The sequence below is a fragment of the Dermacentor andersoni genome, chromosome 1 (assembly GCF_023375885.2).
Source record: "Dermacentor andersoni chromosome 1, qqDerAnde1_hic_scaffold, whole genome shotgun sequence".
NCBI lineage: Eukaryota > Metazoa > Arthropoda > Arachnida > Ixodida > Ixodidae > Dermacentor > Dermacentor andersoni.
The window spans coordinates 371,365,113-371,392,938 of NC_092814.1; the positions used below are offsets into that span (position 1 = coordinate 371,365,113).

The 27,826-nt window shown below is 45.2% G+C and overlaps 2 protein-coding genes and 1 long non-coding RNA gene across 4 annotated transcripts; 1 reads left to right on the top strand and 2 right to left on the bottom strand.

The window, feature by feature from the left end:
- Positions 1 to 1,413: 1,413 nt before the first annotated feature.
- On the bottom strand, positions 1,414 to 26,058 carry Cdk9 (Cyclin-dependent kinase 9). The gene is made up of 6 exons (XM_050166884.3): positions 25,870 to 26,058; positions 25,538 to 25,619; positions 25,280 to 25,370; positions 23,141 to 23,307; positions 14,819 to 15,226; positions 1,414 to 3,148 (listed from the first exon to the last, which is right to left on the bottom strand). The coding sequence occupies exons 1-6, from the start codon at positions 25,992 to 25,994 to the stop codon at positions 2,864 to 2,866; spliced, it is 1,158 nt and encodes a 385-aa protein (XP_050022841.1). The 5' UTR covers positions 25,995 to 26,058; the 3' UTR covers positions 1,414 to 2,863.
- On the top strand, positions 6,781 to 10,338 carry LOC129381238 (uncharacterized). Its single transcript, XR_008609454.2, has 5 exons — positions 6,781 to 6,918; positions 7,565 to 7,773; positions 8,246 to 8,597; positions 8,686 to 8,786; positions 10,250 to 10,338. It is a non-coding gene; the product is annotated as an uncharacterized lncRNA (long non-coding RNA).
- LOC129381237 (uncharacterized) lies at positions 8,797 to 14,806 on the bottom strand. 2 transcript variants are annotated; one of them, XM_055063940.2, is made up of 8 exons: positions 12,640 to 14,806; positions 11,892 to 12,063; positions 10,975 to 11,007; positions 10,246 to 10,326; positions 9,995 to 10,048; positions 9,811 to 9,864; positions 9,664 to 9,705; positions 8,797 to 9,517 (listed from the first exon to the last, which is right to left on the bottom strand). In XM_055063940.2, the coding sequence occupies exons 2-8, from the start codon at positions 11,927 to 11,929 to the stop codon at positions 9,286 to 9,288; spliced, it is 534 nt and encodes a 177-aa protein (XP_054919915.2). In that variant the 5' UTR covers positions 11,930 to 12,063; positions 12,640 to 14,806; the 3' UTR covers positions 8,797 to 9,285. The 2 variants fall into 2 exon arrangements, with proteins under 2 accessions (XP_054919915.2, XP_054919916.2); XM_055063941.2 differs by lacking the exon at positions 10,975 to 11,007.
- Positions 26,059 to 27,826: the final 1,768 nt, after the last annotated feature.

Below are 27,826 nucleotides of genomic sequence, written 5' to 3' on the forward strand. Positions count from 1 at the left end.
CCAGCTTTTTGCAAGCCTTCAAGTGGTTGTGCACTATTTGGACAACAGACTTCAAATCTTGCATTGGGATTAGTCATGCGACTGTCAGTAAAAGAAGCAATCCGTAAGAAATCACTTGTCTTCTGTAGCCTCATAAGAAATCTGAAACATATTTTTCTGAACCTTCCTGCATAGTGTGAGCTTGCAACGCTTTGTGCTGTATGCTTACGTGCATCAGGTCAGGTGCCACATAGCTCTCTGAAAATAAAGTGCCGCGCTGTGGAAGCAAAGGTTCAACTGAGGGCAGGATAAAAGCAATTGGTACATGCTGCAGTGACCATGTGTTGCTGAGCATGAGGTAGCAGCTTCAATTGTTTGTCGAGGCTGTCCCACTCTGAATGCAAAAGTGCTCAAGTACCAAACACTGGATGCTCACTGAAGAGCCCCACGTGTTCGAAATTAACTTTCTGTCACGGCATCTCTTACAGCCCGTGTTCCTTTAGAATATTGAGTCAGATCAATCAATCAAAATAGGACTGATGAATGTTGCTCTTCCCAAGCACGCAAGGCCAAAGGACATGAGAGAAAGCAAATTTGCCATTCCGAGACATAACAGTTGTCCCAAATAAATGACACCAAGAAGGAAAAAAAAAAGAGGGCTTTACGCAAATGGCAACCACTAAGCTGATGAGCGATGTTTAGGCTAGTAAAGTGTTATTGTCCAATTAGCTAAAATTATGAGGTTTACATAGCAAACTTTCAATTAACCGAATTGATAAGGCATCAATGCAAAAGTTGTGAAGCATGTCGACAACCACATCGATAGCAACCTAGTTCATGTGCAGTCCCCTTTTTCAAATGAAAAGCGAAAGCCAGCTTAAGTTTATAAATACCATGTGACAACTAACAAAGACACTTAAACCTCACCATCTAGTATGCTCAACATCTCATGCACATATAAAGCCAGGGCCTTGTGTTTGATAAGGACTGAAGATTCATGGCACAAGCTGCCGACGAGCCAGGGAAAGAGAGCAGCTGCTAGTTCCCAGTGCGATAAGCTGGAACAGTGCTGGACATTGTCGCAAGCTTTCTTTGTTGCAGAAAAAAACAACAGAAGACCTAGGGCTCCTCTTTGAACGCTGTTATCCGTAATTTCACGACATCCTCCACTGCTTTTGCACTGATGCCTTATCAGTTAGGTAAATTAATAAAAGTGAGGTAATGAAACTTGGTACAATTTAAAAATAAGAACCAAGGCATGAACAATGCCCATCAACAAACAGTGATCACCATTTTCTTAATTCTATGTTATTTTTTAAAATTCTTGGTCACATTTAGAAGCAGAGAAAGCCGGTATACAGGTGCTAATATTTTTTACAGATAACACTGCACACAGCATTCAGCTTTGTGAGAGGCAAAAAAAGGAGAACCCAGTGAATTTTTCATTTTTAATAACAGCCTGCTCCACATAATTCTCCCCAAAAGAAAGCATGATGAATGAAGTGTGCAAGAATAACCTTCCACTACACAGAAAACTGCCTCATAGCCAAATGCAGTGCAGACTCCTCAGCTAGCAGCTCACACGTGCACAGGACTGAGACAAAACAATGTGCCTCCACATTCGCTCCACATTCGCACAGCAGAAAAATCTGAGCACAATTGCATGTCTCTAAAGAGGCTCGAAAGGGAAAAGTAACCACACTTTTTCATTCCCACAGCTTCACTTTGGTATGTTACGTTTGCTAAGCAAACGGCATGCACAGGTGAGAACAGCATAGACACAAAAAAAAAAAAAAATTGCAGCAACGACGGTAAAAAGTCGCTACTGCTCCATTTCATATTTTGCGTGCACTTGACAGTTGAGGCAGTCCTTTAACTGCAATGGAATGAAGAGCAGCAGCGCATTGCATTATAACACACCAAAGAATTATGATGCGTGTGATCACACACAACGATTGCTTCGTTCATGCTAACACAACAACGGCCTGCCCAATGTGGCAATGAAATACTGCTGTAGGCTGCCTGCACTATGCAATGGGAAATGAGAGAATAACCGAGACAGCAAAAACAAGATTAAACCGACACAATCTCTATAGTACAACCTGAACTGGTCTCAGTCACCTAGAAAAATCCATGCCAAGCATGCCAAGCATACTGGTCTAAAAAAAAGTGACAACATAAACACTCGCATGCACAAAAATAACAACAAATTGCTCTTCACAGGCACTAAAAATGGTCCGCACTTGCAGTGCTGCCTAGTGCAACTTTGAAAAAAAAGTCATCACAAAACCAGCTTACACGCTGGCACGCAGGTGTACAGGTGCAGCCAAAGATACATGTCTGACTGCTGTCATTGATGCTTCTGGAGAGCGCGCAATGACAGATGCGCGCGAGCACAGCAACGGCACCCTGTGATCAGATGGCACCTGGCTGTCTTGGAATAAAGATGTAGTCGTGCATCACTCTCTGCCACAAGACAATAACGGTGTCCACTATGATGCAAGTCAGACGCACACACATTGTTCTGCACATGTAGTGAGAGTAAACAAGCTCCCTCGTAAAATGTAGCCATGTGCAGCTAGCTCTGGTCATGAGTTCAAGTGTCATAGCTGCTCGAGCAGTGAGGCTGTCCCAATATTGCAGCTGCACAGACACTGATGGCTCCCTGCCTGGGGCAACACTGACCGCTGCACATATACGATGACAATGCGTCCAGAGTCTCGCAGGTGGCCGAGAGAGCTCTTTGGAAAATGATACTGCTTCCGGAGACCTCTATTTTGGTGACACACACGGGCCATGCCAGAAAGTTTGCAGACAAAAGCCTGGAGAAGCACACCAGACAGAAAGACGGAGTGAAGGGCTAGGCACAGCAGCTGGGCTCGGGTCAGAAGACGCGGTCGTGGTACTGCCCGTCGGAAGCGGAAGGCACCTTGGGTGGGTGATGTGGCCCCTGTGGTGGCTGCTGCTGCATTACCCGACGCCGTGGGGGTGCAAGGTACTCAAACATGGACTGCGTGTGCTGTGACAGCATCTTGGCCAGGTCGCATGGCATCGGGTCTGTCCAGAAGAAGTCATGGTTGAGCGCACTGTCGCTGTCGCACCGCTTGCTCGGGTCCAGGTGCAGTAACTTGTCCAGTAGGTCCAGTGCATAGGGGTCCTTCACGTATGCCTGCAAATGGACAAAGAAGGCCTCGATTACATACTGCACAAGTGATGGAGTTTCAAAGCCAATATGCACTAGCGGTCCCACAACAACACTACAAAATCTGAAAGCAGGGCCTACTCTTGATCGGTCACTTTTGCATGTGCACGACGTCGCATCAGGCCTTAACGGAAAGTCCGACATTCTGCCCACTGACGTCCAGTTTCAGCATCCACTATAAAGGAGTTCGAAACCACCCCTTGGCATTGGTGAAAAAACACAGACCGTGCACAGCACGCGCTGCTGTGAACATCTCAGCCAAATTTTGCGGTCGTGTGGGGCATGTGGAGCACACAAGCACAGCGCAACATTACCTTTTTCTCAAACACTCTTTTCAAACGACTTCCTCACCCGTTTCAAAGCCTCTGGCACCTTGCATATGTCATGTGCAAGATTACCATAGATGGGATGAGTGCGCTTCTTCCGACTGTTACTATGCACATTTATGGACACAGTTTAATAAACAGGCTATTTAGTTACATATAATACATAGGTACTTCTGGAAGAACCCGACTATCGTCTACTCATGCTTGGTTGCCCGCACAGGAATTAAACTTTGGCCACACTGCTTATTGGTTTCATAGCCGTCGGGTCTCACTAATTCCATGTACACTTGCCAGTGCGCACGCACTCCTAGTTGCTTCTGACTAGACACCTTGGCAGACATTGCTTCACATTGAGCTATTGACAGCACTACCAAATGTGCAATTTGTATGTGTCTACTATCCATCAGTCAAGCCTGTCCAGGACAATGCCAGCCCCCACTACGCAGCATGGCCAGATTTGAGCACGTGAGCGAGTGCGCACTCCAGCCCCACCGTGCACATAGCAAAATGTTGAACACAGTTGCACGAAGCTGCATCTGCTACAAAGCGTAGATAGCACAGCCACCGCGATGAGTCCGCTCGCTGAGGACAACCGCATGCTCAGTGGTCTCTGTGAGTGACGTGGATCCAGGCACGGGGCGAGCCGGCCTGAGCGCCAATGTCCGACTAGAACATGTCTGCTTTCCGAGTTGTTCACCTTCGATGTGTGTCTCCATCATACTCGTTACATTAGGAATTCTTACAATGCGAGTCCACAGTGCGACATCCATCACTTACCTGATGTGCGCGCTGCCGCCATACTCACACGAGCGAAGATAAACGTTTCGTTCGACACTTGTAAATTGTGTGTTCGCCATAGAGATAAGGGCGAAAGGAAATGTGTGCTACTCGTGCCACTTGATGCGAGAAAAGACAGCCGTGTGTAGCTATCTCGTACGCTATGGCAGCTAAGGGATAAGACACCGTGAACTCAACCATAAGTTCAGGAACAACCTCCGAGTTTGGCGCATTGTAGGCGTCAAAGTCAGAAATAGTGGTGTCTGCGTGAATATCCGAATTCAAATTTGAACTGTGCACCATGGTGACCTTTGCAGTGAACCTTCGCAGTGAACGGCATCGAAGAAGGAGCGGCAGCATTGTGAAGGGGATCAAAGGTAACCTTTGATTGCCGATAACTCCGCTTCTGCTTACCACATTGAAGTACTTTTTGATGCAATACATTTCTGAAGTAGTCTAATTTAACATCAAATGCATTTCTTGACCTCAATAAAAAGTGTTTCAGGGCCCCTATTAGTGATATCCCCAAAAGAGATCAACCCTAAGGTATTAAACATGCAGCCTGCAGATTTTTCAACAGTAGTCAGCATGGCGCTCGCAGGGTTTGTATGGAATATTTGGCCTTTTACATTACAAAGCCATTTACAAAGCATGGAGCCACAAGAGTGTGCCCTCTGGTTGATGCAACAACACAACTTATTCATCGAGAACTAAATAGCTGACAAACAAATTTTGCTGTAGAAAAATGTGGTTTTTAGTAACACACAGGGCATGTAGGCAATTTTAAGGGGGCACCTTTCTCTTGAAGCTAGTTATAGATCGATGAAACGCACATTCATAATGAGGTAGTAGCAAACAAATACTATATGCACATAAATCAGCCATGAGTGCACTATGTGTCCCCCCCCAAAAAAAAATTTAAATATGGGGTTTTACCTGTCAAAACCACAATCTGATTATGAGACACGCCATAGTGGGGGACTTTGGAATAATTTGGACTACCTGGGGTTCTTTAACGTGCACTTAAAACGAAGTACACGGGTGGTGAACATTAGGGGTGTTTAAATAGCAAAATTTTCTGAGTAAACTTCTGACGAAAGCAACTTTCGAATGTACAATTTAAGACCAAATAATTTCTAAACGAAATGAAATATAAAGCGTGACATGCGCTTAGTAAAAAAAGAAAAGAAAATTATGTACAGTGCGCGACACCCTTGTGTAGAGCGTGCGAACGGCGGCTCTACACAAGGGTGTGCCCAGACATTTATGTCAAGCCCAGCAGCTACTGTTAGACGTCGCCGGCTGCCTCCGGAACACCCTGGTGGCTGCCGTTCCCGTGCTCTACACAAGGGTGATGCGCACTGTATGGGCTCATTCACACCAGCGACTTGAGGAGGTCGCGCAACCAGAAAGTGACCGAAGGCGACTGATGTTCACACCGGCAAGCCCAGCTGAGCGCGACCCGCAAGTCGCAATCCTGAAGATTACCGTTCTCAGCGAGAACTCTCGGAATCTACGCAGTTCGCGCGCGCTCTTCGCTCGTCTGCCGCCATCAGCCATGTATTTAGATTCGAGCGAAGAGGAAGACGTCATCAGTGCGCTGATGAGCTCAGCCGTGGTGTCAGCCCTGGCAGCGCGGAAGCCTCCGAAAAAAAAGCGACGCTGGTGGGTGCGCCCGTGCCTCCGTTCGCGAGAAGTGGCCGGCCACGCAAGTCGCCTCCTGCCCGAACTCCGCGCGCATGACGAGGAGTATTATCGAGAGTAAGTTGTAAAGTTTGCGGTGTCTGGGAATCGGGGCATAACTTGCGTGCTTTCTTTTGCTGCTGTTTAGCTTCCTTCGAATGCCGCCCAGCACATTCGACACGTTGCTGGAATTGCTGCGCCCCAGCATCACGAAGGAAAACAACTACAGGCCTGCAGTCTCGGCTCATGATCGCCTAGCCATGACCATCAGGTAAAATGCATGTCATCTGAAGAATAGTATAAATCACGTGTGCGTATGCTTCGCATGTAAAGAAGCCACAACACGAGCCATGAACATTTATGTGAGGTCAAAGCAAGTCCGACGCTTTTTTTTTATACACAAACCGATTTAAGTACACTTTATACGTTGGATTTCTTTTTTCATTAGGCTGGGGGAGATAATTATGGCACTCAAGGTTGTTGCTTGCATGACGGAGCATGCATTGATTTCACGAGAAATAGCAAAGTTCTGTATTGGCGATTGGTGAGGTACATAATTAATAACCTCTGAATAGCCCCTTGCACAGTTGGATTTGGGCAGTAATGTGCTATTATTTTTAAGAAACATTACTTTGCACCACTTTGAATATATGTCTCAACAAATAGTGCTAGAAAATACATTCGCAGTACAGTTATTCCAAGTTCCCAAAGCTTTCATAGAATTAGGGTGGAAAAAAAGATGGCTGTACATTCCTGTCTTAATAAAAAAGTACATTTCATTGGCTTGACAGGTTCTTGGCTACAGGAGAGAAGCAGCGGGACATGTCGTACAACTTCCTGGTGGCCAGATCGACTATATGTGGCATTGTGTCATCAGTGTCCGACGCTCTGTGGACTGTGTTGAAGCCACTGTATCTTCAGCATCCGCAAGGCGCTGATGAATGGCTCAAGGTACGCGATACTTACTTCACTAGGTGTTTCGTAAGAATGATTTGTAACGTATTGCTTGTTTGTACTACTTGTTTGGCATATTTAATAAAAGAAACCACATCAAACATTATTTGCCTGATATGAAATGGCCATGGAATGGCTCTTATGCTGCAGGTATCCACAGCGTTTGAGGAGCGCTGGAATATGCCACACTGCGTCGGGGCCATTGATGGGAAACACGTGAATGTTGAGTGCCCCGCGAATTCTGGAACCCTTGACCACAACTACAAGGGTTCATTCAGCAAATCGCTCCTTGCTGTCTGCGATGCACAGTACAGGCGAGACTGGGTCCTTGCATCCCAATCTTTACTAAACGTTAGTGGTAGTGGCATTTCAAGACGGTAAACATCCAGCTCCTTAAATTGTAATGACAGGTTTGTATGTTTATGAAGTATCACGTAGCAGTAAAAAAATATCCATCATAGATGGTGATATGCAAAAATGCATGTGCATCAGCACACACTGAATGTGTTGTGCACATTGCACATTTTAAGTGGCTATGTGATGCACTTCAGACAGAGTGTTTATCACAATTACCTCTGCATGTCACTTTCTATTTCATACTTATCACATGTAAGTTTTTTGCTATCGCACTGTTTCTGTGCAGGTTCCTGTATGTGGAAATTGGCCACAGCGGCAGCGAGTGTGACGGCGGCATTTTTTAGAGGTCCACTCTGCAGAAAGAGATTGCCAGAGGGACACTAGGGCTGCCACCGCCAAGGCCTGTTGGGAGTGAGGGGCTTCTCCCATACTTCCTTGTTGGCGATGAGGCCTTCCCGCTCAAGGAATACAGGATGCGGCCAGACCCAAGACGGAGTAGGTGCACAGCATATTACTGAATATATGTTTCTGTCTGTTATGCTATTAGCTGTTTGACAAAGAAACTTATTTGTGTGATAGGCTATGGAGATAAAACTAAACTGTGCGAAAAAGCTGTGAAATCCACCACACTTACATTCGCTAATTTCAGATCTTCTTCAAAGGGAAAAAAACAAAGCAACATTATGAGAGGTTACATATGTTATTTTTGGTGTTACTAGCGCTCATTTGTGCACAGAAGAAGGTTTCCAAAAAGAGAGAGAAGCGCATTAATGGCAGGCTTAGCATCACAAAAGAGAGACGCTGTGCTGTGCAATGCACTCTGAATATTTCACATTACATGTCGTTTTTGCCACAGGGTATGCCATACTGCATTGCAGCAGTTTTACTGTGTTATAGTGATGAATTTTTATTAAAACACCAATTGTGCATTTTTCCTCACTTCATTGATAAACGCTTTTTTTTGCAGCACTGCATGAAGACTCATGCGAGACGCACAAGCGGCAAGTTTTCAACTACCGCTTGAGCAGGGCCCGGCGAGTCATCGAAAACGCCTTTGGAATCCTGGCACAATGGTGGAGAATTCTGCGGCGACCATTTAAAGCCAAGACCGACAATATGAATAGATATGTGGGAGCCTGCATAGTGCTGCACAATTTTTTGATGAAGGAGTCATCAGCCTCTTGTGCTGCATACTGCCCGCCAGGTTCTGCCAACGGCAAGGACTGGGAAGGGCGACTTTCTCCTGGCAGCTGGAGGGAGGAGGAATCAGCCAGTGGTGTTCTCTTGCCATCAAAGTCTACTGGGTGTCACGCTGCTCGGTGCGATGGTTACTTGTATTTCAAAATATGTTTGCTGTTAGAAATTTTGAAAGGCAGGCAAATTAAACCTGGCATATTATGTTTATAGGTATGCAAAAGAAGTTCGGGACAAGCTGGCACACCACTTCATCACAGCCGGCCAAGTTCCCTGGCAAGATAAAGTGGTCACCAGTACTTGAACTGCACAAGGTGTGTTGTCAAATAAGTTTATTCATAACAAACACTCGCACTTTACATAGGAATTCCTTGTGCAGGAAACATCACAAATGCACAGGGAAACAAGTAATGGGAGTGTCATACGAAGTTAATCCTTGAAATTAAAATATCACATATGTCTTACTTGGACACATAAAAGTATTGCATTTTCGTCTATGTTTGACAAAGGCACACGTGCAGAAATATCACAATGACACCTCGAATACAAGGCAATAATTGGTAAAAAAAAGTTGCAACAGTTGCAGTAGCAGCTTAAAATATTCCTTAATATTTCAGGCTGTGTGGTGATAATATAACTACAAACCTCACCACAGATCACTAAAAAAGGTTACTGTAAGGCACTGTTTCAAAAAAGAAAGATTTCACAATACTATGAAGAAAAGTATGAGGAACATACAAAAAAATAACCTAAATATATGCTGATGATGATTATGACTAGAATGTGTAACAGCACCCAAGGTAAATGTTCCTTTCAATTGCTGGTGTTCCTATTTTCCACTTCTGCTTGATATATCATTGACTCCATTAGGTGCATCAGGTCTTGCGCTACATGAATTGGCAGTGCCCGCAGGCGCGCATCAGTTCTCAGCGCAAAATAAGCAATGTCATCCCTTTTGTTTGTGGTTTTATGCTCCCTTAGTTCCGCTAGATGCTCCATACAGGCTTTCACAACAGCCTCGTGGCTTGCACTCTCACCTGCATGGCTGTAGAGGAAGTACGGTATGTCATCTTGGATGCATCAGTACTCATGCTCCAGGCACATGCGATTTCTTGCACTTGGTGGCATGTGCAGCTTTGTTGCCTAAAATGTTTGTAGATTTATGTTCGGTAAACATCACACGTCTCTCACCTCGAACCTTCAGTTTGTTTGCGATTCTTTGATGTCCTCGGGCTGCAGGCAGTAAAGCGTAGTGTTAGGTTGTAAAAAGAAATGCATTCTTGCAAGCACTTCAAAGGGTTTCTTATTCGTAGAAAATTGAAAACATTGCTCACATACCGTTTTGCTGGTGGCGCCTCTACTGTTTCCACAGGTGTTTGTTCTGTGGCATCTCTGCAAAATCAACCACTATTACAGCACAGCAGGCAGTGAAGCATAGCGTGTTATGTTGTACAAGAAGAATGATGTCATGCAAGAATTATTAAGCGTTGCTGATTGCTGGAACTTTATGATCTTTGCTCACATTAGCACTGATGGTATCTGCGCTGGCTCCTCTCCTATGTCTTCGCTGTAATCTCTGCAAAAGAAACCACTATTACAGCACAGCTGATTCAACATCATTGCGTCATTAAGCATAACCTCTGAAAAACCTGGTGCCTTTCTCAGTACTTCTGTGAATTCAGACAGCTAATAAACATGGAAATTACATTTCATGCAGTAATCCACACAAACATGATCGTGTTAACAGTATGTTAAATTTAAATTTTTTTTTACGCAGAACTGCAGGTCTCCGTGTCTGCTTCCATGGCGACCGAGGAAACCCCTGGTTGGCTGCCATCTGTTACTTCTGCTCGGCTGCAATGACAGTGGAAGAGCAACCTTTTACATATGACCTTGCTACATGTGGTCAGCTGCCTGCCAGTCATTCATGCCTACTCACATTATGCACATGCTGTGGTATAATAAGTGATGTGTATTTCTGTTCACCTTTTAAGAAAACAACATTCTTAATGTTTTCTGTTGTACTACTCTTTCAGTTGCTCTAAATGGTGTTCTATTTTTACTACTTTTTGACTTGTACTTGGTTATAATTCCTTGCCATTTTTGCTTTTGTTTCGTTTCTCAATCTTCATATTATTGTTATTTTTATGCCCTTTTTCAGTTAACTTTATATTCCTTTTATGTATTTGCCTTGTGCTGCGTCTATTGCACCGTTGCTCTGATTTATTATTTCTGTACTGTATTTATATTGATATGTCCCTCTCGCCCATGCTCTTCAGGGCCTGTGAGGTATCATAAAGAAAAAAAATAGTACGAGATGTACCAGCATAGAAGCTATGTTTTGAAATGTTGTGAATTAGCACTTTTTACCCTGATAAGTACAATTTTGTAAAGTTGTGAAGGTTCCACTTACGGTTAGCTTTACGTTACGGTCACCCATTGCAGGGCAGAAACTACATAGTTTATGCCTATCTTAAATGTAGGCTGCAATTTATACGTTACCTTGATCGAGTGTCCTCCATGCTGCACAGTACTCTGAAAGAAGTTCACCGTCGCAAACCTGATTATTGTGGCATGATCCAGCTTATTAAATTTATAGGTCTTGTACATCTTAATGCCATGACATGCAGGTGTTCAAGGGCCACTGTATTTTTTGGACAATAAAAAGTTTCTTTTTGCAAGGTTTCGTCCGAGCGTGTTGTGCAATGACGAGACTTATATAGCATAAAACCATGCACGATAACGAAACCAATATAGGTGGGTTTTTATCCTGAGCACTCTACGATGCAGCCGTAGTGCCAGGGAGGTCAACACCTTGTAAAAGTTAGAGACATCAACGACGGTGACTCAGCAATGCTGCCAGCTGAAGTAGCTCTGACTAGTATAGCTGTGACAGAGAAAGATGCCTTCGTTGGCATCTTTCTCCAATAGCATTCTCCAAGAAGCCCAATGCTTAAGCGTTCGTTTTGCACACTGTGAGGAGTGTTGGCTGAACTTTCTTTGCCGCTAGAATTAGCAGCTCCTAAAAATTTTTACAGAAATTTAGTGAACTTAAGCATAGCATTTTGAAATTAGTGTACAAGCATGCATACCTAATCATGTTCCATCATGCCGACCAAATTACAGTACAGTCTCACTCCGGTGTGACTTGTAGATTAATTTTTCCTTTGAAAATTGCTAAGAGTTCAACTTCCGACTATACAGAGGTGCAACCTATAGTAATGAGTATATGGAAATAATGCTTTGCTTGCAATAACTAAGTTAATTTGAGGCTACAGAAATTTTTTTATTGTCCATTGCCTGCCAGTGCAAACACCATTTGAATGTATGCTGAGCATGCATGTCTCCTGTGAAACTTTCCTTTGCCTGTGCGTTTGCAGGCATGAAATAAACTGTTTATTACAACAAAATAAACTTACACCACAGGTTCTGATGCCACCTCCGTTAATTTCAGCATGGCCTCGAAGTGGGGCCATTTGACGGTGGGGACATCAACCACTCCTGCACCACTACGCTGCTTGTCGCGCACCTCCTGTTGCTTCCTCTTGAAAATGTCTCTCAAGTTTTTAAATTTTTTCTCTGCAAGGGTTTCTGCAAAATAAATAAGCAATTATATGTTGACAGCAACATGAGACCACACGAAATAAAGTATGCTATAAAGAAGCCTCTTCTCTCCTTTTCTTCGTAGTGTGTTAGCCGCAATATTTATCTTTTTCGCAACGCTTATGTAAATCGCAAAAAACGTTGAAATATGTCTAGCCGTGCAGATTCGCAAATTTCTTTATAATAGCGTACGAAATGCCAGTGCAAACCACACGTTGCCACCACACTGTTTCCTTCACTCATGAACACACCCGCGAGGCTCCATCGTTCAAGCTAAGTTCCTTAAAGACGTGCAAGTAACAGAGGATATAAGCTAAGCTGGCAGGAAGTGCGTGCGTACACAAAATAAACAGGAAGCGATCATACAGTCAAGCATTGGGCCGCGACTTTGTAGCGTTGCTTTTCCCGATTAATAAGGTTCTGCGCCCGGGGAACAATGTCGATCTGACCACACACGGACGTTTCATAAGCGGAAATACATTAGCATTGAAAAATGCCCTGCAACGCGCCTCTTCCATATTTGCAAACCCCAAACCATATTGCACTTTCGCTTGAAGTACTTACAGGAGATGCCGAACATGTTTCCGATCTCGGTCCATGCGACGTCCTTCTTGTTGTGGTCTTTGAATGATGGGTGCAGCTTGTTGTACAGGTACGGGTACTGCTTAACGGCCTCTATCAGCTACGCCGACGAACACGCAGCAGCTTCCATGGTGGCGTGGACTTTGTATTTGCCACGACACGGGAGGAAGCCAGATGTAGACACATGAAAGATCACTTCCGGTGCGCCGCTGATTGGTTTATCAGTTTTGCGACCACGGTCGCGCGACTGAAAAATCGCGCAGAGAGCGACTGGCCCAAAATGGTCGCCTTTCAAAAATGCGACCGTTTGCGACCATTTGCGACTGGTCGCGCGACCACTGTCAGTCGCCGGTGTGAATGAGCCCTATGTGCAATGCCATTCACAATGAGACTCCTAATCAAATGAGGAGCTTGTAAACAACAAATCGTACAAAGCACACCATGACAATGACAGTAGCGAAACACAGAAACGGCACGTCAGCTCACATGCCCTACAGCCTACATATAGCCTGCATGCCCTCGGTGTTACTAACATGAAATACTACAGCACCCTACATTGTTTGGCGAGATTGTCCAAGTAATCACTTTACCTAAGCCAAGAAAACAAATTCATAGCTTGCCGAAAGGTCAAATTATGGACGCCATTAGTGTCCATTTGTCCCATCATCATGTCCAAAAATTATTGAAGAGAGGTTATCTGCCTCGTGCACTCATTTAGCAACTAGTGCCTCTCCCCACCAACTGTAGTCCCCACTGCAGCAGAATAATGCAGAATAGTCGCCGGTTGTACCTGGCTTTCGCCCTCTTTCAAATAGAGTCGCCAACCGATTTTCCGGACTCCAAAAATTCGGACATGCTCGATTATTCGGTCTGCTTCGCAGCACCGCCATTCTCCCCATAGACCATAATGTATAACAACTGCCGAAAGTTCGGACACCTTGCACCGACTCTGAACGGTGCATGGTTAGACTTGAACGCCATTTTTGTTTTGAACGGAGCTTCCTTGCTGCCCCACGAAGTGGCGCTACTGCAAATCCCCGCTCATCATCATCATTTCTGCCTGGTTCGATACAGTGGCTCTACAGCAGTTCCGGTTTCAGCTTAGTAAGCCATGTCAAGATAATCCAGCAGCTGATTTGTTTCTTCGTGCACGACGCTGCGAGTAGGCCACGTTTTTCGTTTGTGCGACTGGTGTCGGCATGGTGGTGTTTGCTTTGTGTGCTGCGTCGAGGTTGCGGTGATGCAACGTGGCATACGGAATCGCGTCAAGTGTCTAATGGCGCCGACAGTGCCCGCGCAGACTGCGCTGGGGAATGCCGGCAAGCGGGTGCCGGGAGGCCTAGGATTTGTCGCCTTCCGATGTGCTCCCCACTGACGCCGAAAATGTTCTGCCGAGACCTGCGCAGTGGTTGCATTGCAATTCCGGACACCGTCTCATTTGACAGTTTCACAGGTGCCGATACTGCTGTACTGACATGCGCAGAACTGGATGACGGCGAGATCATTCGTCCGGTTTCTGCTGCGCCGCCGGACGACGACTCCGAGTCGGAAGATGACGCACTATGTGCTACACTGCCGTCGCATGCGGAGCATGTACAAGCAGTGACTGTGCTCTCCGAGATTCAGGCTTATCTTATTGCGCATAAATGGAACAGCGTGCAACGGCACATTCACGGTTTCTTCAAGCCTACTGTCGAGCCCGAATAAGTGCGTGGAAATAAAGGATTTAATTTTTTTTTTCTTAATCTGCTTTTCCGGACACCTGTTTATTCGGACATTTCCGCAGTCCCCGTGAGGTCCAAATAAACGGTCGGCGACTGTACTGAATGTCAAATGAAATATGAATCAAATAGCAATGACTATTTGATTCCTACTCGAAATTTTCAATACTCGTGCACCCATAGTGAATGTACAGCTGCAATGGAAAAGGATTAGCACAAGTGACCAGAGCAGGGAAATCGTAACATGCGGTGCTCTTGTACATGAGCACGCAGATAATGAGAGTTCCATACATGGATTTTTGAAACACTTTCAAGCGTGGATCGTGCTGGCATTCTGCCGCATGTTGCGATTTCCCTGCTTCGGTCATCGGTCACTTGCGCTAACCCTTTTCTGTTGCAGCTGTAGTACATCAAAGAGCAACCAAGGGAGGCACGCTTGCCTTGAGCCGTTCCTTGACTTTGCGCTTCTGTCCCTTGGGCAGGTTGAGCTTGGCGTACAACTCGAGCTTCTCCACACCGGGCCAGACGTCAGGTGTGAGCGAGCCGCACAGCTGGCTGATGAGGCTGATCTGGTGCTGCTCTGTGTTGCCCTGCATGATGGGCGAGCGGGTCCACATCTCGGCCATGATACAGCCAGCGCCCCACATGTCCACGGGGGGACCGTAGTTGCGCTCGCCCAGCAGCAGCTCGGGGGGACGGTACCACAGCGTGACCACCCGGTTGGTATAACGGTTGGGCTGCCCAGTCTTGCTCAAGGAGAAGGCCCTGGCCAGTCCAAAGTCGGCGAGCTTCAGCACGCCAGCCTTGGTGATGAGGATGTTGGCTGCCTTCATGTCACGGTGCAGGATCTGCGCAGGATGCAACACAATATGGTCAAACGACACAGCCCTATCTAGAGTTAAAAATTGTGGCACAGTACTCTCACCCATTTGCGTTCAGGGATACAGTAGTTTCGCAAGACTGTGTGACAAGCATGGGACACACCGGCGTCTACGGGCGACAGCATGTTTGCCACAGTGCCAGAAATGTTGCCACTTGCAGGCGCTCACGCGCCTAGTGCTAGCCATGTCAAAGTAACTGCATCCCCAAAAGCAAATGACCAACAATATCTCATTTGGCCATTGCATTTACAACTCTTACTCCACCCCAAATGTCCAATGTTCCATCGGCACAGGTTCTGTACATCTTTGTGCAGCGAGGGGAACCAACAAACCCATCACAGTAGCTGAGTGGCTATGGTGGTGTGCTTTCGAGCACGACGTCCCAGGTGTGATTTACTAACAAACATTTCAATTACTTCATGTGTCCCTTGCACTATTTAATAAAATGATTAATTATTATAGTTTACAATCTACACTCGCTTGGGCCACTAGCGATGTCACAGTGCTTATTCAGGTTAGCAAGCAACACAAGTGAACCACAAAGATAAATGAAGGTTCCAATGTTCTTTGTCAAAAAATAGATGCCAAATCATATTTTTAAGAATTCAAGCACTCCTGGTCATTTCCATGTATGTTCCGCAATTTCAGTGCCAGTTTTTCCTCCAGAAATCTTGTTCCATAGAAGCAACTCCATAGAACAAATAAGAACTAGAAGGGAGCATGATGTCGCACGGTGAGCATTCGCAAGCCGACACTGTCAGGCCATTTTCTTTGCCTTTTCTCTTTTCCTTTGACCCAAGTTTCGGCTGCACTTGGTGGAGAAGGCACAGTGTTTGGTTCCCAGTAGGTTTTGAACATTTTCTCCCAATATGCTTGTACAACTTGTGGGCTCCTCGAATGTCTCCCCACGAGGCGTTGGTAAATTGGCCAAAAGGCCAGGCTGGCATTTTGCCGCATGCATGAAGCTCCCTCTGAGGAAAGAGACGTCTCGAACAGTAAATGATTTTACCGAGTAGGCCACTATGCAACAAGATAATATACTGCTCTTAAATGCACAAAGCACACTCGGCGACCACCGAGCCCAACAGTGCAGAAATGCAGGTGGAGTGCCACGCTGAACAATGGTTCGCCTACAGGGGCTGAGGTGCATTCAAAAGTCCAAGCTAGCACTTGCCGCCGACTCTGCTTAGTGCGGTATCGACACAAAGAGTGTGATGCACCACGAGCGCTTGCGAGAAGTACAAGGGCTGCAAGCAACACAGACCAGCTCAGCAGGCCACAGTGACACAAGCTGACAAGACATGCGAATGTTCGAAGACTGGAGCATTGAGGTCAAAGAGATGCACGTTCACATATTTTGCCACTTGCCTCTCGTGTTCAGTGCTTGTCATTATTGCCACTCAACTACCTCAAGGGCTACGACGACATTCCCCCAAGTAAGACATGTTTCCTTATGTCATGCCCTGTGATCCAATAGAGCAATATCACGAGCAGTTTCACTATGCCACCACTGTGGCAGCCTCAAAGGCAGTGCCTTGTGTTCCCAGTAGTCCCAGTCTCCGCTGGGCTCTGCTTTTATTTTGCGTAATTGAGTAATTTTATTGAGTGAATAGACTTTCATCCATGCTCATCGAAGGTTAGTTTTACGTGCTGTGTACCAGGGTGTTTTAACAATAGCAAAAGTAATAAAGGCATTAAATTTTACAACATTCCAATCGAAAAACACCAGAAAGAATGGATCTGGAATATCAGCAGAACCGTAAAGCAGATAAGGTGCTTTGTTTTGTGCCTTCCTTGCCTTGATTATTAGTATGTACAAGCAAACTTATTATTCAGCAAGATATGTAGAGCTGTTGTCAGTTTAGAGAATGACAGAAAAAGGCAGAAAAGCTTCTCGACATCATGTGGAAAACTAGCAAGTACTTGATGCCTGTTTGCTTGTTGCCTCATTGGTTCGGATTTCGAGGGACTGAAAAAAATGTTTAAATTAACTGGTTGTCGAATTATTCAGGGGATTAAGGAAACAACAAACAAATGCTTACTACGTCAACACGTTTTTATTTACTTAATGAATTAGCAAATCCACTTCCTATTTTGCATAAAAGCAGAGTGGAAGCTGAAATTCTTATCTCGTGTCTGATTCACACTTGCAACTTGGATGGCCTCATGACTTCTTTCGTAGTGTGGCCACGCATCATTTGAGACATGCTTTTCACTACGGCGCACACATTTCGATTATTTTTTCGCCAGTGTGCTGGTCGCCAACAGATTGTTCATCCATCACAATGTAGCCGGCGCTCTTCATCCTTGATTGCTTTGCACAGAGTCAAAACGACACTACTGATTGCCTCAACAGCTGGGAACGAAACTTCCTCCATAGGACAAAAAGTGGTTGCAATCAACACGATCATGGACGACGACCACACAGTTCTGAAGGTGCATGGCCAACACGGTATTATGCACGGTGATAAACTCAAGAATAAAGGCGTTGCTCATATACACAATTTGTGGTGATTAGTATGGCGATGCAGACTCCACCCCTTTATTTCAGTGGGACACTGGCGCCATTATTGCTCTTTTGCATTGCACATTTGCAGAGCTCCACGCTCGCCGAGGTCCTCGATCCTTCGAACCTCGATCCTTTCTTTGAAGGTGCATGCTCATGTTAGTTGCAATGTGCGAGTGTGACAGCCTCATGTTGAGGCAGAATGCTGCCAGCAGCAGTGACAAAGTGCACAAAGGAAATGGACTGGATTAGAATCATCATATTCTGCTGGCCGTGGCTGCTTTAGCAAAACTCTCGGACTATGCTGTCTGAAGAAGTGAAATTTGGGCTAGTTGGTAGATTCATCGTGGTGTATGCATTCTAGGGGGTTAACCACTCACGAAAACTCACACCGTCCTAAACTAGCCCTTTTACTGCAGCACAAACGAAGTACAGATAAGACAAAACACCACACAGGCTTTAGAACGTGTCGACAGAAGGCATAGACTGCAATGAACAAATTGCATCGCACTATGCCCACCAGTGAACGCTTGCAGAAGAGGAAAAGCAGTAGATGAGTTCATTCCTGGATGTGCTAGCGAGAATACAGTTGCTACACAATGAGGGCCTAAAGTAGTGGAGTGCATTTCAAGTGCAATTTCTAGAATCCAACTGAATCTACTGTGGCACACTCTTTCTGTAGCTTGAGAAACAAGTGAAGTTGTTTAACTCACCAGTTTCTCACTACGTACCATGGAGGAAGGGAAGTGGAAGGGAGTGTCACACGATAAAATTGAAGCTGGAAAAAGTTGACCCTACACACGATCATGAAATGATACCGCTCAGCGCATGCTGTTGAGACAAAATAATGGGTGCAACAAATATGTGGCTGCCGTGCTCACATGTTGCCATGAAGACAACAAACGTGTAAGTAGGAATAAACAACCAATGTTGCACAAACACATCAGGGAATAATGTGCACAGGGCGACTTGCAAAGCACCCAAACAAGTGCACATTGATAAAGACCAACTGGGATAAAGCACACCAAGCTTAATCTGCGAACCACAGGGTCATGCATGGGATGACCATCGGAGGCACGGAAGAAAGTAAAGGCAAAGCGAACTTCACAGAAAGTTGGCTTGCTAAGGATAGCTGCGTGGTGTAATGCTTCCTCCTAGTTTATTCATTTCCTCCACAGTCACTAGGCATCAATGGGATAGGAACTGCCACGCAAGATTTGAGTCATAATGCACAAGAATTAAGGCCTCAAAAAGCGATCCTATAGTAATGGCAGACACCGTTTTACATTACAGTTGAATCCATTTATAATGAACTCGATAGTTCCGTGAAAAGTGGTGTTTGGTATATCGGTAATTATGGACTCGCCCTTAATGACGTCCAAAAATTAACTGCACTGAACCTGACGTCAGCAGTTACAATTCAGCAGGAATTTCATCCGGAAACCATATTCTCAGTGCCATTTTTGTTCCCAGTGCATTCCCGAGCCTAGCTGCAAGTTTCCATTAGAAACGTCCATCTAAATAACACAATGCAGCGTTGTATAGCCATTTAAAAACAGCGCTCGGTTCTGATCACCTGTAATTTTAATACTGCAAGCACAGCCGCCATTTTTTATTCAAGAGCTTGAGATATATTTTGATACCAGCAGGACATAACCGTATTCTGCATAAGAGATCGAAGCATTCTAGTTAGCCAGAAGCGTAAACTTCAGAACTATTGCGGCATGCCGCCATTCTGCGAAGGTTTCAGACATCGTGGTCTAGGCATTACGACTGCGCATCAGCCACACAAGAGACATAAAATTACGTCATCCATGTCGCTTCGGGTTAAAAAAAATGCAACGTTCGAAGGCGGAACACCACCGCGAACCGTTATCAGCAATCAGCAACGCGTAAACAAAGCATAGCCGAACCGTGATCTCCTGATAACAGCGTAGTAATTGCCTATCCTTTGCCACATTAGAGAGCTTTCAGTTAGGGGACGCAAACAGCACCCAACCGTTGGGGGACACAAACCACCAGGCGTTTAAAAGAACCCAAAGTGAGCACAAAAAGAGCGCGAAGGGGCCACAGCGGAGTTGCATCCCCCAACACTTGGGAGCTGTTTGCGTCCCCTAACCTGACACTCTCGATTGCGTGGCAGCAGCGCACCGACTTGGGCCATGTGAATATCCATAGTAATGACAGGAACACTTGAGCGGCTGTTTATTCCGTGGTGGAAGGACAGATGGTCAATTCAAATCGTTGAAATAGGTGTAGTGCACATGGTGGACATTTGCACAAAAACAACATTGCCACAGTTGTGCCATTCAATATCGCAGCGGCACATGCCCTGGACTATGCTGTTTCTGCTGTACAGTATGCCTCCTTCTCCTCCCTAGAGGCGACCTTTGCGGCTTCCAATATCCGCACGCGGCGGTCGCTCACTCATCTCAAAGGCCATATCATTGTCACAGTTGGACTGGAGCAAGGTGTGCACTGCCATGCACCCACTTTGGCCACGCTTATGTGCGTCGGTACTTCATGTGCAACCTCTCTTTAACCCGCCGTGGTTGCTCAGTGGCTATGGTGTTCGGCTGCTGAGCACGAGGTCGCGGGATCGAATCCCGGCCACAGTGGCCGCACTTCGATGGAGGCGAAATGCGAAAAACACCTGTGTACTTAGATTTAGGTGCACATTAAAGAACCCCAGGTGGTCAAAATTTCCGTAGTCCTCCACTACGACGTGCCTCATAATCAGAAAGTGGTTTTGGCACATAAAACCCAATAATTTAGAACCTCTCTTTACAGTGTCCGGGATCAAAGCGTTCTTTGTAACAGTTTGGCGATTTAAAAAACATTTATTATATCTGGAAGCAGTTTTAACAGACAGGGTCAGAAAATCATAAATATACTGAAATGTGGTCACTGTAACCAATAGATCGTTATAGACTGTTGTAACATCTGCTTCCCCAAGTAGCTTAGCTGAAGTCATGCAAACAAGCTATCCTATATCACGAGCAATTTTTAAGATCCACAAAAGAATTTTCTTAAAATCTTGGTATATAGTATATATATATATATAATATACTATAAACAACTTCTTTTACAACATTTCATTCAATCCTGAAATCTTGGAATAATTTGCACACACTGAATCTTGCTAGATAGCTAGAATTTCAATTTGCCGTAATTGCTTGATAAACATGTTTTTTTTCCAACTTGTAGGACCATCACGAAATCTAGGTGCTAGTGAAACTTTTGCAACGCAACCATGCCAACTATCACAGTTCTTAGATGGTTGCTGTAGAGATCATGCCGCCTCGCCTTCCTTGCACCTCATCGCAACTTGTATAACCTTGATGGCCATTTGCCATTGATTTCTGGGAACCATTGTCGTGGTGGGAACATGGATAGCATACCAGGGCCGCGATTTCGTAGCGATACCTTTTCCAGATGCTAATGCCTTTCGCGCTTTTCACATTCGTGAGTGGTCAAGAGACGCTCCGCGTCGAACATGGCCACTCCCAAACGCGAAAAGCGCTGAAACGCGTAAGCATCAGGAAAAGGCATCGCTACAAAATTGTGGTGCCACAATGCCGGCTGAGTGGAAGGTAGCGAGGGTGGTTCCACTCTTCAAACAAGGTATTCCGAATTCTCCTCTTCACTACAGGCCTATTTCATTAACAAGCATTCCCTGTAAACTTCTAGAGCACATTATAATACTCTAATCTCGTTTCTTTTCTTGAAAGCAACTCGTTTTTCAGTTCTTGTCAGCGCGGTTTTTGAAAGAATTTTTCTTGCACAACAACTCTTGTCATTCACTAATATCTTAGCATCGTCTTTAGATAGTGGTTTGCTAACCGACTGTATCTTTCTAAACTTTGCTAAGGCTTTCGATAAGGTGTCACATCAATTACTCCTTAAAATTACTTCCCTGAATATTGACCCAAATCTTTTCAAATGGATTGAATGTTTCTTGACTAACCGCTCTCAGTTTGTATCAGCTAACGACTCGTTATCACCATGTGCCATAACATCTGGTGTTCCCCAAGGTGCTGTTTTCAGTCCTTTACTCTTTCAAATTTATATTAATGATCTTTCAATTGGAATTAACTCTTCCCTTAAGCTTTTTGCTGATGACTGTGTTCTTTTTTGTGCAATAAATGACCCTAATGATAGTTGTGCCCTTCAGTGTGATCTTGACAGCGTATTTAATTGGTGTGAGCTTTGGTGTATGGTTCTTAACCCATCTAAGTGTAAAGTTATATCCATTTCACGCCAATCTAATTCGTCCAAAACGTTTGATTACAAGATCAACGGAGTTTCACTAGAGACTGTCCTATCTTATAAATATCTTGGTGTTCGCATTACTAACCTATCATGGCGCATGCACATCGACTAGGTCACTAACAATGCGAACTGCACCGTTGGCTACATGCGCAGAAACTTCTCCCAGGCTCCATCCCATTTGAAGTTGCTTTTGTATCAAACACTAACACGGCCTAAACTAGAATATGCATCATCTATATGGGACCCCGTACAACTCACTTCAATTGACGCTATAGAATCTGTTCAGAATCGCTAAGCTTGCTTCATTCTTTAGAATTATTCTCGCACAGCAAGTGTTTCTTTAATGAAATCAAAACTTGGTCTAACTAATCTTGCAATTTGTAGAAAAATTGCACGCCTTAGTCTTTTCCGCAGCATGTTCTTTCATAACCAGACACTAAAACAGGAATTTTTTTCTTCAATTCCATCATATATATCATCACGTGTTGATCATCCGCATTAAGTTGCTATCCCTAGCTGCAAAACAAATGTGCTTTTTAGAAAACTAGCACAGAGTGGAACCACCTTATTGCCTGCATTGAAGACACGCCATCCTTCAAGACAGCCATCACCAAGCATATCATTGAACAGGCATCTGCACTATGATTTCTGCTGTATTTTCTTTTCCACCCACCCCCTCTATAATGCCGCTGCTGGCCCCGAGCGTATTGTAATAAATAAATAAAAATTTAGTCCACAACATCTAACTTTGGGGCTTAAATGTGTCTGAAAAATTGGTCGCGAAAATGCATTAGCTCTATGGGAACCCTGACGGTACATTTATAAAGTCCAGAATATCCATCGTCTGAAATTTTGGAGTCGGAAAAATCCATCGGTGACTGTATACAGTAGTTTTAACGTGTTTACACGCACAGTAGCTGCAAAAAGCATGGCATTCCCCATGTTTTCAAGACATCACAAAGCTCACTCACAGCCCAACACAGGGGTTGAGGGACCAAAAGCAAGGCACATGGCACTCCCACTGCAAGCACTTTTCACCATCAAAAAAGTGAGAAATGCTCATCCAGTGGCAGTGTATTTCAAGCAGACTTTCCAGTACCCACCTTGTTGCTATGAATGAAGTAGAGGCCATTGAGAAGCTGCTGCATAACCTTCTTGATCTCACCCAGTGAAAACTTGACATTGATGTTGCTGAGCAGACCTGCCAAGTCGTGCTCGCAGAAGTCAAAAACCAAATAGAATGTGGCCTTGCAGCGGTTGAAAGGGGTTGCTGTGCAGGACAAAAAACAGATGTCAACAAAAACACACTCAACAGATGGCTCACACTTATTTCACTGCTGCCAGTGGTAGGAAGAAACAGCCGGTGCACTGAAAACCTGTTTCTTAATATAGTCTCCTCACACCTAATGGCACAGTGGTGACTGTGAACGGCTCACCAATGACGTGGTGGCTGTGATGTCATGTGCAAACCAGCTGCACACAAGGGATGCAACAATCCAACGATGAACAAATGCTTATTGGCTGATGAAATTCATTTTGAAGCACACCAGAAACCCAAGCACACTAGTAATTTCTAGTATGCTTCCCGCAATGAAACAAGTAAACATTCAGCCAGTATGTTTTAAGGTCAAAGAGATGCCTTAGGCACTACAGAGTAGGGTGGAGTAGGATCTTAAATATAAAAATACCAGAAGAGGACAGCTGTACAAACGATAACATACAGAGTACTCAGATGACAATGAAGTGTCTATCAAGTGTCATTCTTGCTTTCTGTTCCTGTTTGCCTGTGCACCGGTTTGCATCCACTATGCAATGTTCAATTACAGTTCCAAGTTTGAACTCGAAATTCATTTCAAGGTTGGAAAAAAAATTCATACAAAGACAACCCTTCACGATATAAATGAAGAAATGATACGCTTTGCAGGAAGCTATAATGTCAGCACTACCCACCAAAGATGAGGCAGTCAATGGTGGGTAGGAGCAACAGCCAGCATCATCAACGTATCATCCACCACTGAACCACCTGTTCTTTACATACACAAAAAGCGAAACGAGAATCCTGTTCTCCCAAACAGTCCCCCAAACACTGTGCACAGGCCGTATCATAAGAGAGACTAGGACGACCTGCAACTCATAACTACAGAAGTCACTGCCCTTGTTTATGGGAGACTGTGTGAAAGACACAGTTTCAAGGTCTAAGAAAAATGTAACACCGATGCTGCAAAGTATTAACATTACTTTGTATTCCATGCAATGGCCATTTTTTAAGCTCAAACCCCATGTGAGCGATTATGTGCGCGCCTGCAGTGAGTAACGAAATAGGCCGTCACTTGAACAGATCGCTCATTGTCCGGAAGTGCTATGAGCGACTACCCAATAGCGCGATGCCAGAACAGGATGTACAGTACATCAGTTACATACTACTAGCCGTCACGCAGAACAAGCAAACAACCAAATTATGAGACATGTGAAGAAAACCGACCAATAGACCTTCAGAAATATTTCGTGCAGCTCTGTACAGCAAAGCAATTTTTAGAGCATGCACCAGGCCAGTTGCGGTACTTAATTTCAGCCCTCATACAGGAAACCCCGGGGAGACGTGGCTCAAAGTTGTTGCTCTTGTGGATTTCTAATTGTGGGCAACGGGTGGACGTGACAGTTATCTACATCACGTTGCTTGTTACCGTCACGGACAAGATTGTTTACACGGGGTTTATACTTTATACCTTCCTGGCAACGAACTTGAAAGGCTTTTTTTTAAACTTGCCATGAAGAGTGGCAAACACAAACATTGCATTTGCTCTACCAAATCTGTCAAATCAGGCCGCTTGTGTTGGCTCAACATTTAGTGTACAGCAGTTGTGTGTACTGTCCTTTCCTCCGCGTGGCCTTTATGCTATATAGAAACCGTTCTCCTCTTAAAAAGCTATTCTTAACAGCGTATGACGTCATTAAAGCTGCAAGACGCGCGTCGCACGGCCTCAAGCACGTGCTTCGCCGAATGGACACCGCCACTTCTAGTCACCGTTGTCTGACGAGGGCTCCCAGATAATGCGAGATGTCTTCGGGTCGTTCAACCCGCTTGAGGTAGAAAGAAGGCAACGACTCTACCCGAGTCGGAGCGTCGGGCAGTGCGTATCAGCAGTCTTCAGTACATCCACCAACGTGACTGCACGTTTTGGCTACATCGAATCGCTCGCGTCGCCAAATGCCTCTTTAGAAGCGCCTAATCACGCACTTACCTTTTGTGCGACAGATCTCGATCAGGTTGACCACGTTCTCGTGCTTGAGGAGCTGCAGGATCTTAATCTCACGCAATGCAGTAATGGGAAACTGGGCCAGAGAAACGCGACAATCGGTGTTGTGAGCACACTGCACGGCCAAGGCATACGACTCATCGCAAGCGACACAACGGCATGCACTGCTGTTGCCTCACTCAAGTGACACGTGCCCACCACAAATTCGAGTGAAAAGTGCAAGGAATAGATGCGGCCACTTACGCCTTCCTTTTCGTTTTCCATGAGCACCTTTTTGAGGGCGACCAGCTTCTTTGTCTGTTTGTGTCCGGCTTTGAACACCTCGCTGCGAAAAAAAAAAGAAACAGAGGTATGTCTAATCGAATACTTAAAGAAAAAAAATCAGGTGGCAGAATATCTACAGTACGCGCCTAGGGGCTACCAGAAACGAAAGAAAGTGCAAACGTAGACCCGGTTTGTCGTATTATGCACAACAATAATGCGTTCGAACGACAGTGTGACAGGCTTCGTCGTCTTCCACGATGCGACTCGATCGAAACTTCGCAGAATAGCAAGGGAAGAACAGAAAAACTTGCCCGAACGTTCCCTGACCGATCTTGGCGATCTTCTCGTACTTCGCGACATCGTCGCAGTATGGGAATTCGAAATCCTCGAGTTTGTTCACGAGCTGCTGTTGTTGAGTGCTTGTGTTTGAGCTCATTTCGCTCTCGAAGAACGCCGCAGGGTAGTGCAGGAGTGCAGGGTTGCCAGGTGCTCACAGAATGACCCGCCAAATCTCGGCACAATAATAGCCCAAAAGTAGCCAAACGCAATAGATAAAAATATAGCCCGAAATTGTCAAAAACAAAAAAAAGTTCAGCAAAAATATTTCATCTGCTTTTTATCTAACACACAATCAAAAAAATTTTCCAACTATTTTTATTTATTATATAAATAAAAGCAGCAAGAGCAACTACACATACACTCTACACTCTTAGGCAAAGTTACACCCTTTGGCTTGCCCCTTCTGCCACACAACAATAATCGTTATCTGCCTTGATGCGTTTCCTTTCTTTAACGCTGCGAGCCCGGTACTTTCCAGTAACGAACGGCATGCCCGTTATCAGCATAGAACAGTTCACTCTAAGAACAGATTACACCCTTTGGCGTGCCCCTTCTGCCACACAACAATAATCGTCATCTGCCTTGATGCGTTTCCTTTCTTTATCGCTGCGAGCCCGGAACTTTCCGGTAACGAACGGCACGCGCGTTATCAGAAGGGGCACTCAAAAGGGTGTAAACTGTTCTATGCTGATAACGCGCGTGCCGTTCTTTACTGGAAAGTTCCGGGCTCGCAGCGATAAAGAAAGGAAACGCATCAAGGCAGATGACGATTATTGTTGTGTGGCAGAAGGGGCACGCCAAAGGGTGTAAACTGTTCTTAGAGTGTTTACACCCTTTGGATTGCCCCTTCTGATAACGCGCGTGCCGTTCGTTACTGGAAAGTTCCGGGCTCGCAGCGTTAAAGAAAGGAAACGCATCAAGGCAGATAACGATTATTGTTGTGCGGCAGAAGGGGCAAGCCAAAGGGTGTAACTTTGCCTACACTCTAAGAACAGTTTACACCCTTTGGCTTGCCCCTTTTGCCACACAAAAATAATCGTCATCAGCCTTGATGCGTTTCCTTTCTTTATCGCTGCGAGCCCGGAACTTTCCAGTAACGAACGGCACGCGCGTTATCAGCATAGAACAGTTTACACCCTTTGGAGTGCCCCTTCTGATAACGCGCGTGCCGTTCGTCACTGGAAAGTTCCGGATTTGCAGCGATAAAGAAAGGAAACGCATCAAGGCAGATGACGATTATTTTCGGGTGGCAGAAGGGGCAAGCCAAAGGGTGTAAACTGTTCTTAGAGTGTAAGAGTGTACACTCCTAGAAATATTTACACCCTTTGGGGCGTATCTTGTCCCACAACAATAATCGTCATCTGTCTTGCCCGCGTTTCCTTTAACGCTGCGAGCCCGGTACTTCCCAGTCACGAACGGCATGCGCGTTATCAGTGTGACGCAGCATTCTCGGCAGGAAAGTAGCGAGCGCCGAGTTTTCAAGAAAGGAAACGCCAGCAAGGCAGATGACGATTATTGTTGTGGGATAAATATACACCCCAAAGGGTGCAAACTGTTTTTAGAGTGCACACAACGATAATCGTCATCTGCCTTGATGCGTTTCCTTTCTTTAACGCTGCGAGCCCGGTACTTTCCAGTAACGAACGGCATGCGCGTTATCAGCATGATAGCGTTTCCTGTCAGCAATGCTATCATGCTGATAACGCGCGTGCCGTTCGTTACTGGAAAGTACCGGGCTCGCAGCGTTAAAGACAGGAAACGCATCAAGGCAGATGACGATTATCGTTGTGTGGCAGAAGGGGCACTCCAAAGGGTGTAAACTGTTCTTATACACTCTAAAAACAGTTTGCACCCTTTGGGGTGTATATTTGTCCCACAACAATAATCGTCATCTGCCTTGCTTGCGTTTCCTTTCTTGAAAACTCGGCG

Excerpts from the sequence above, each read along its gene's own strand:
- Cdk9 (XM_050166884.3), bottom strand. The coding sequence starts at position 25,994 with ATGAGCTCAAACACAAGCACTCAACAACAGCAGCTCGTGAACAAACTC. Across the intron at positions 25,620-25,869 it reads ATCGGTCAGGGAACGTTCGG|CGAGGTGTTCAAAGCCGGAC; the intron begins GCAAGTTTTTCT and ends TTTTTTTCGCAG. Across the intron at positions 23,308-25,279 it reads CGAGATCTGTCGCACAAAAG|CAACCCCTTTCAACCGCTGC; the intron begins GTAAGTGCGTGA and ends TGTCCTGCACAG.
- LOC129381237 (XM_055063940.2), bottom strand. The coding sequence starts at position 11,929 with ATGCTGAAATTAACGGAGGTGGCATCAGAACCTGTGGT. Across the intron at positions 11,008-11,891 it reads GTGGCATCAGAACCTGTGGT|AGTACTGTGCAGCATGGAGG; the intron begins GTAAGTTTATTT and ends AACTTCTTTCAG. Across the intron at positions 9,518-9,663 it reads AAACAAACTGAAGGTTCGAG|CCATGCAGGTGAGAGTGCAA; the intron begins GTGAGAGACGTG and ends CTTCCTCTACAG.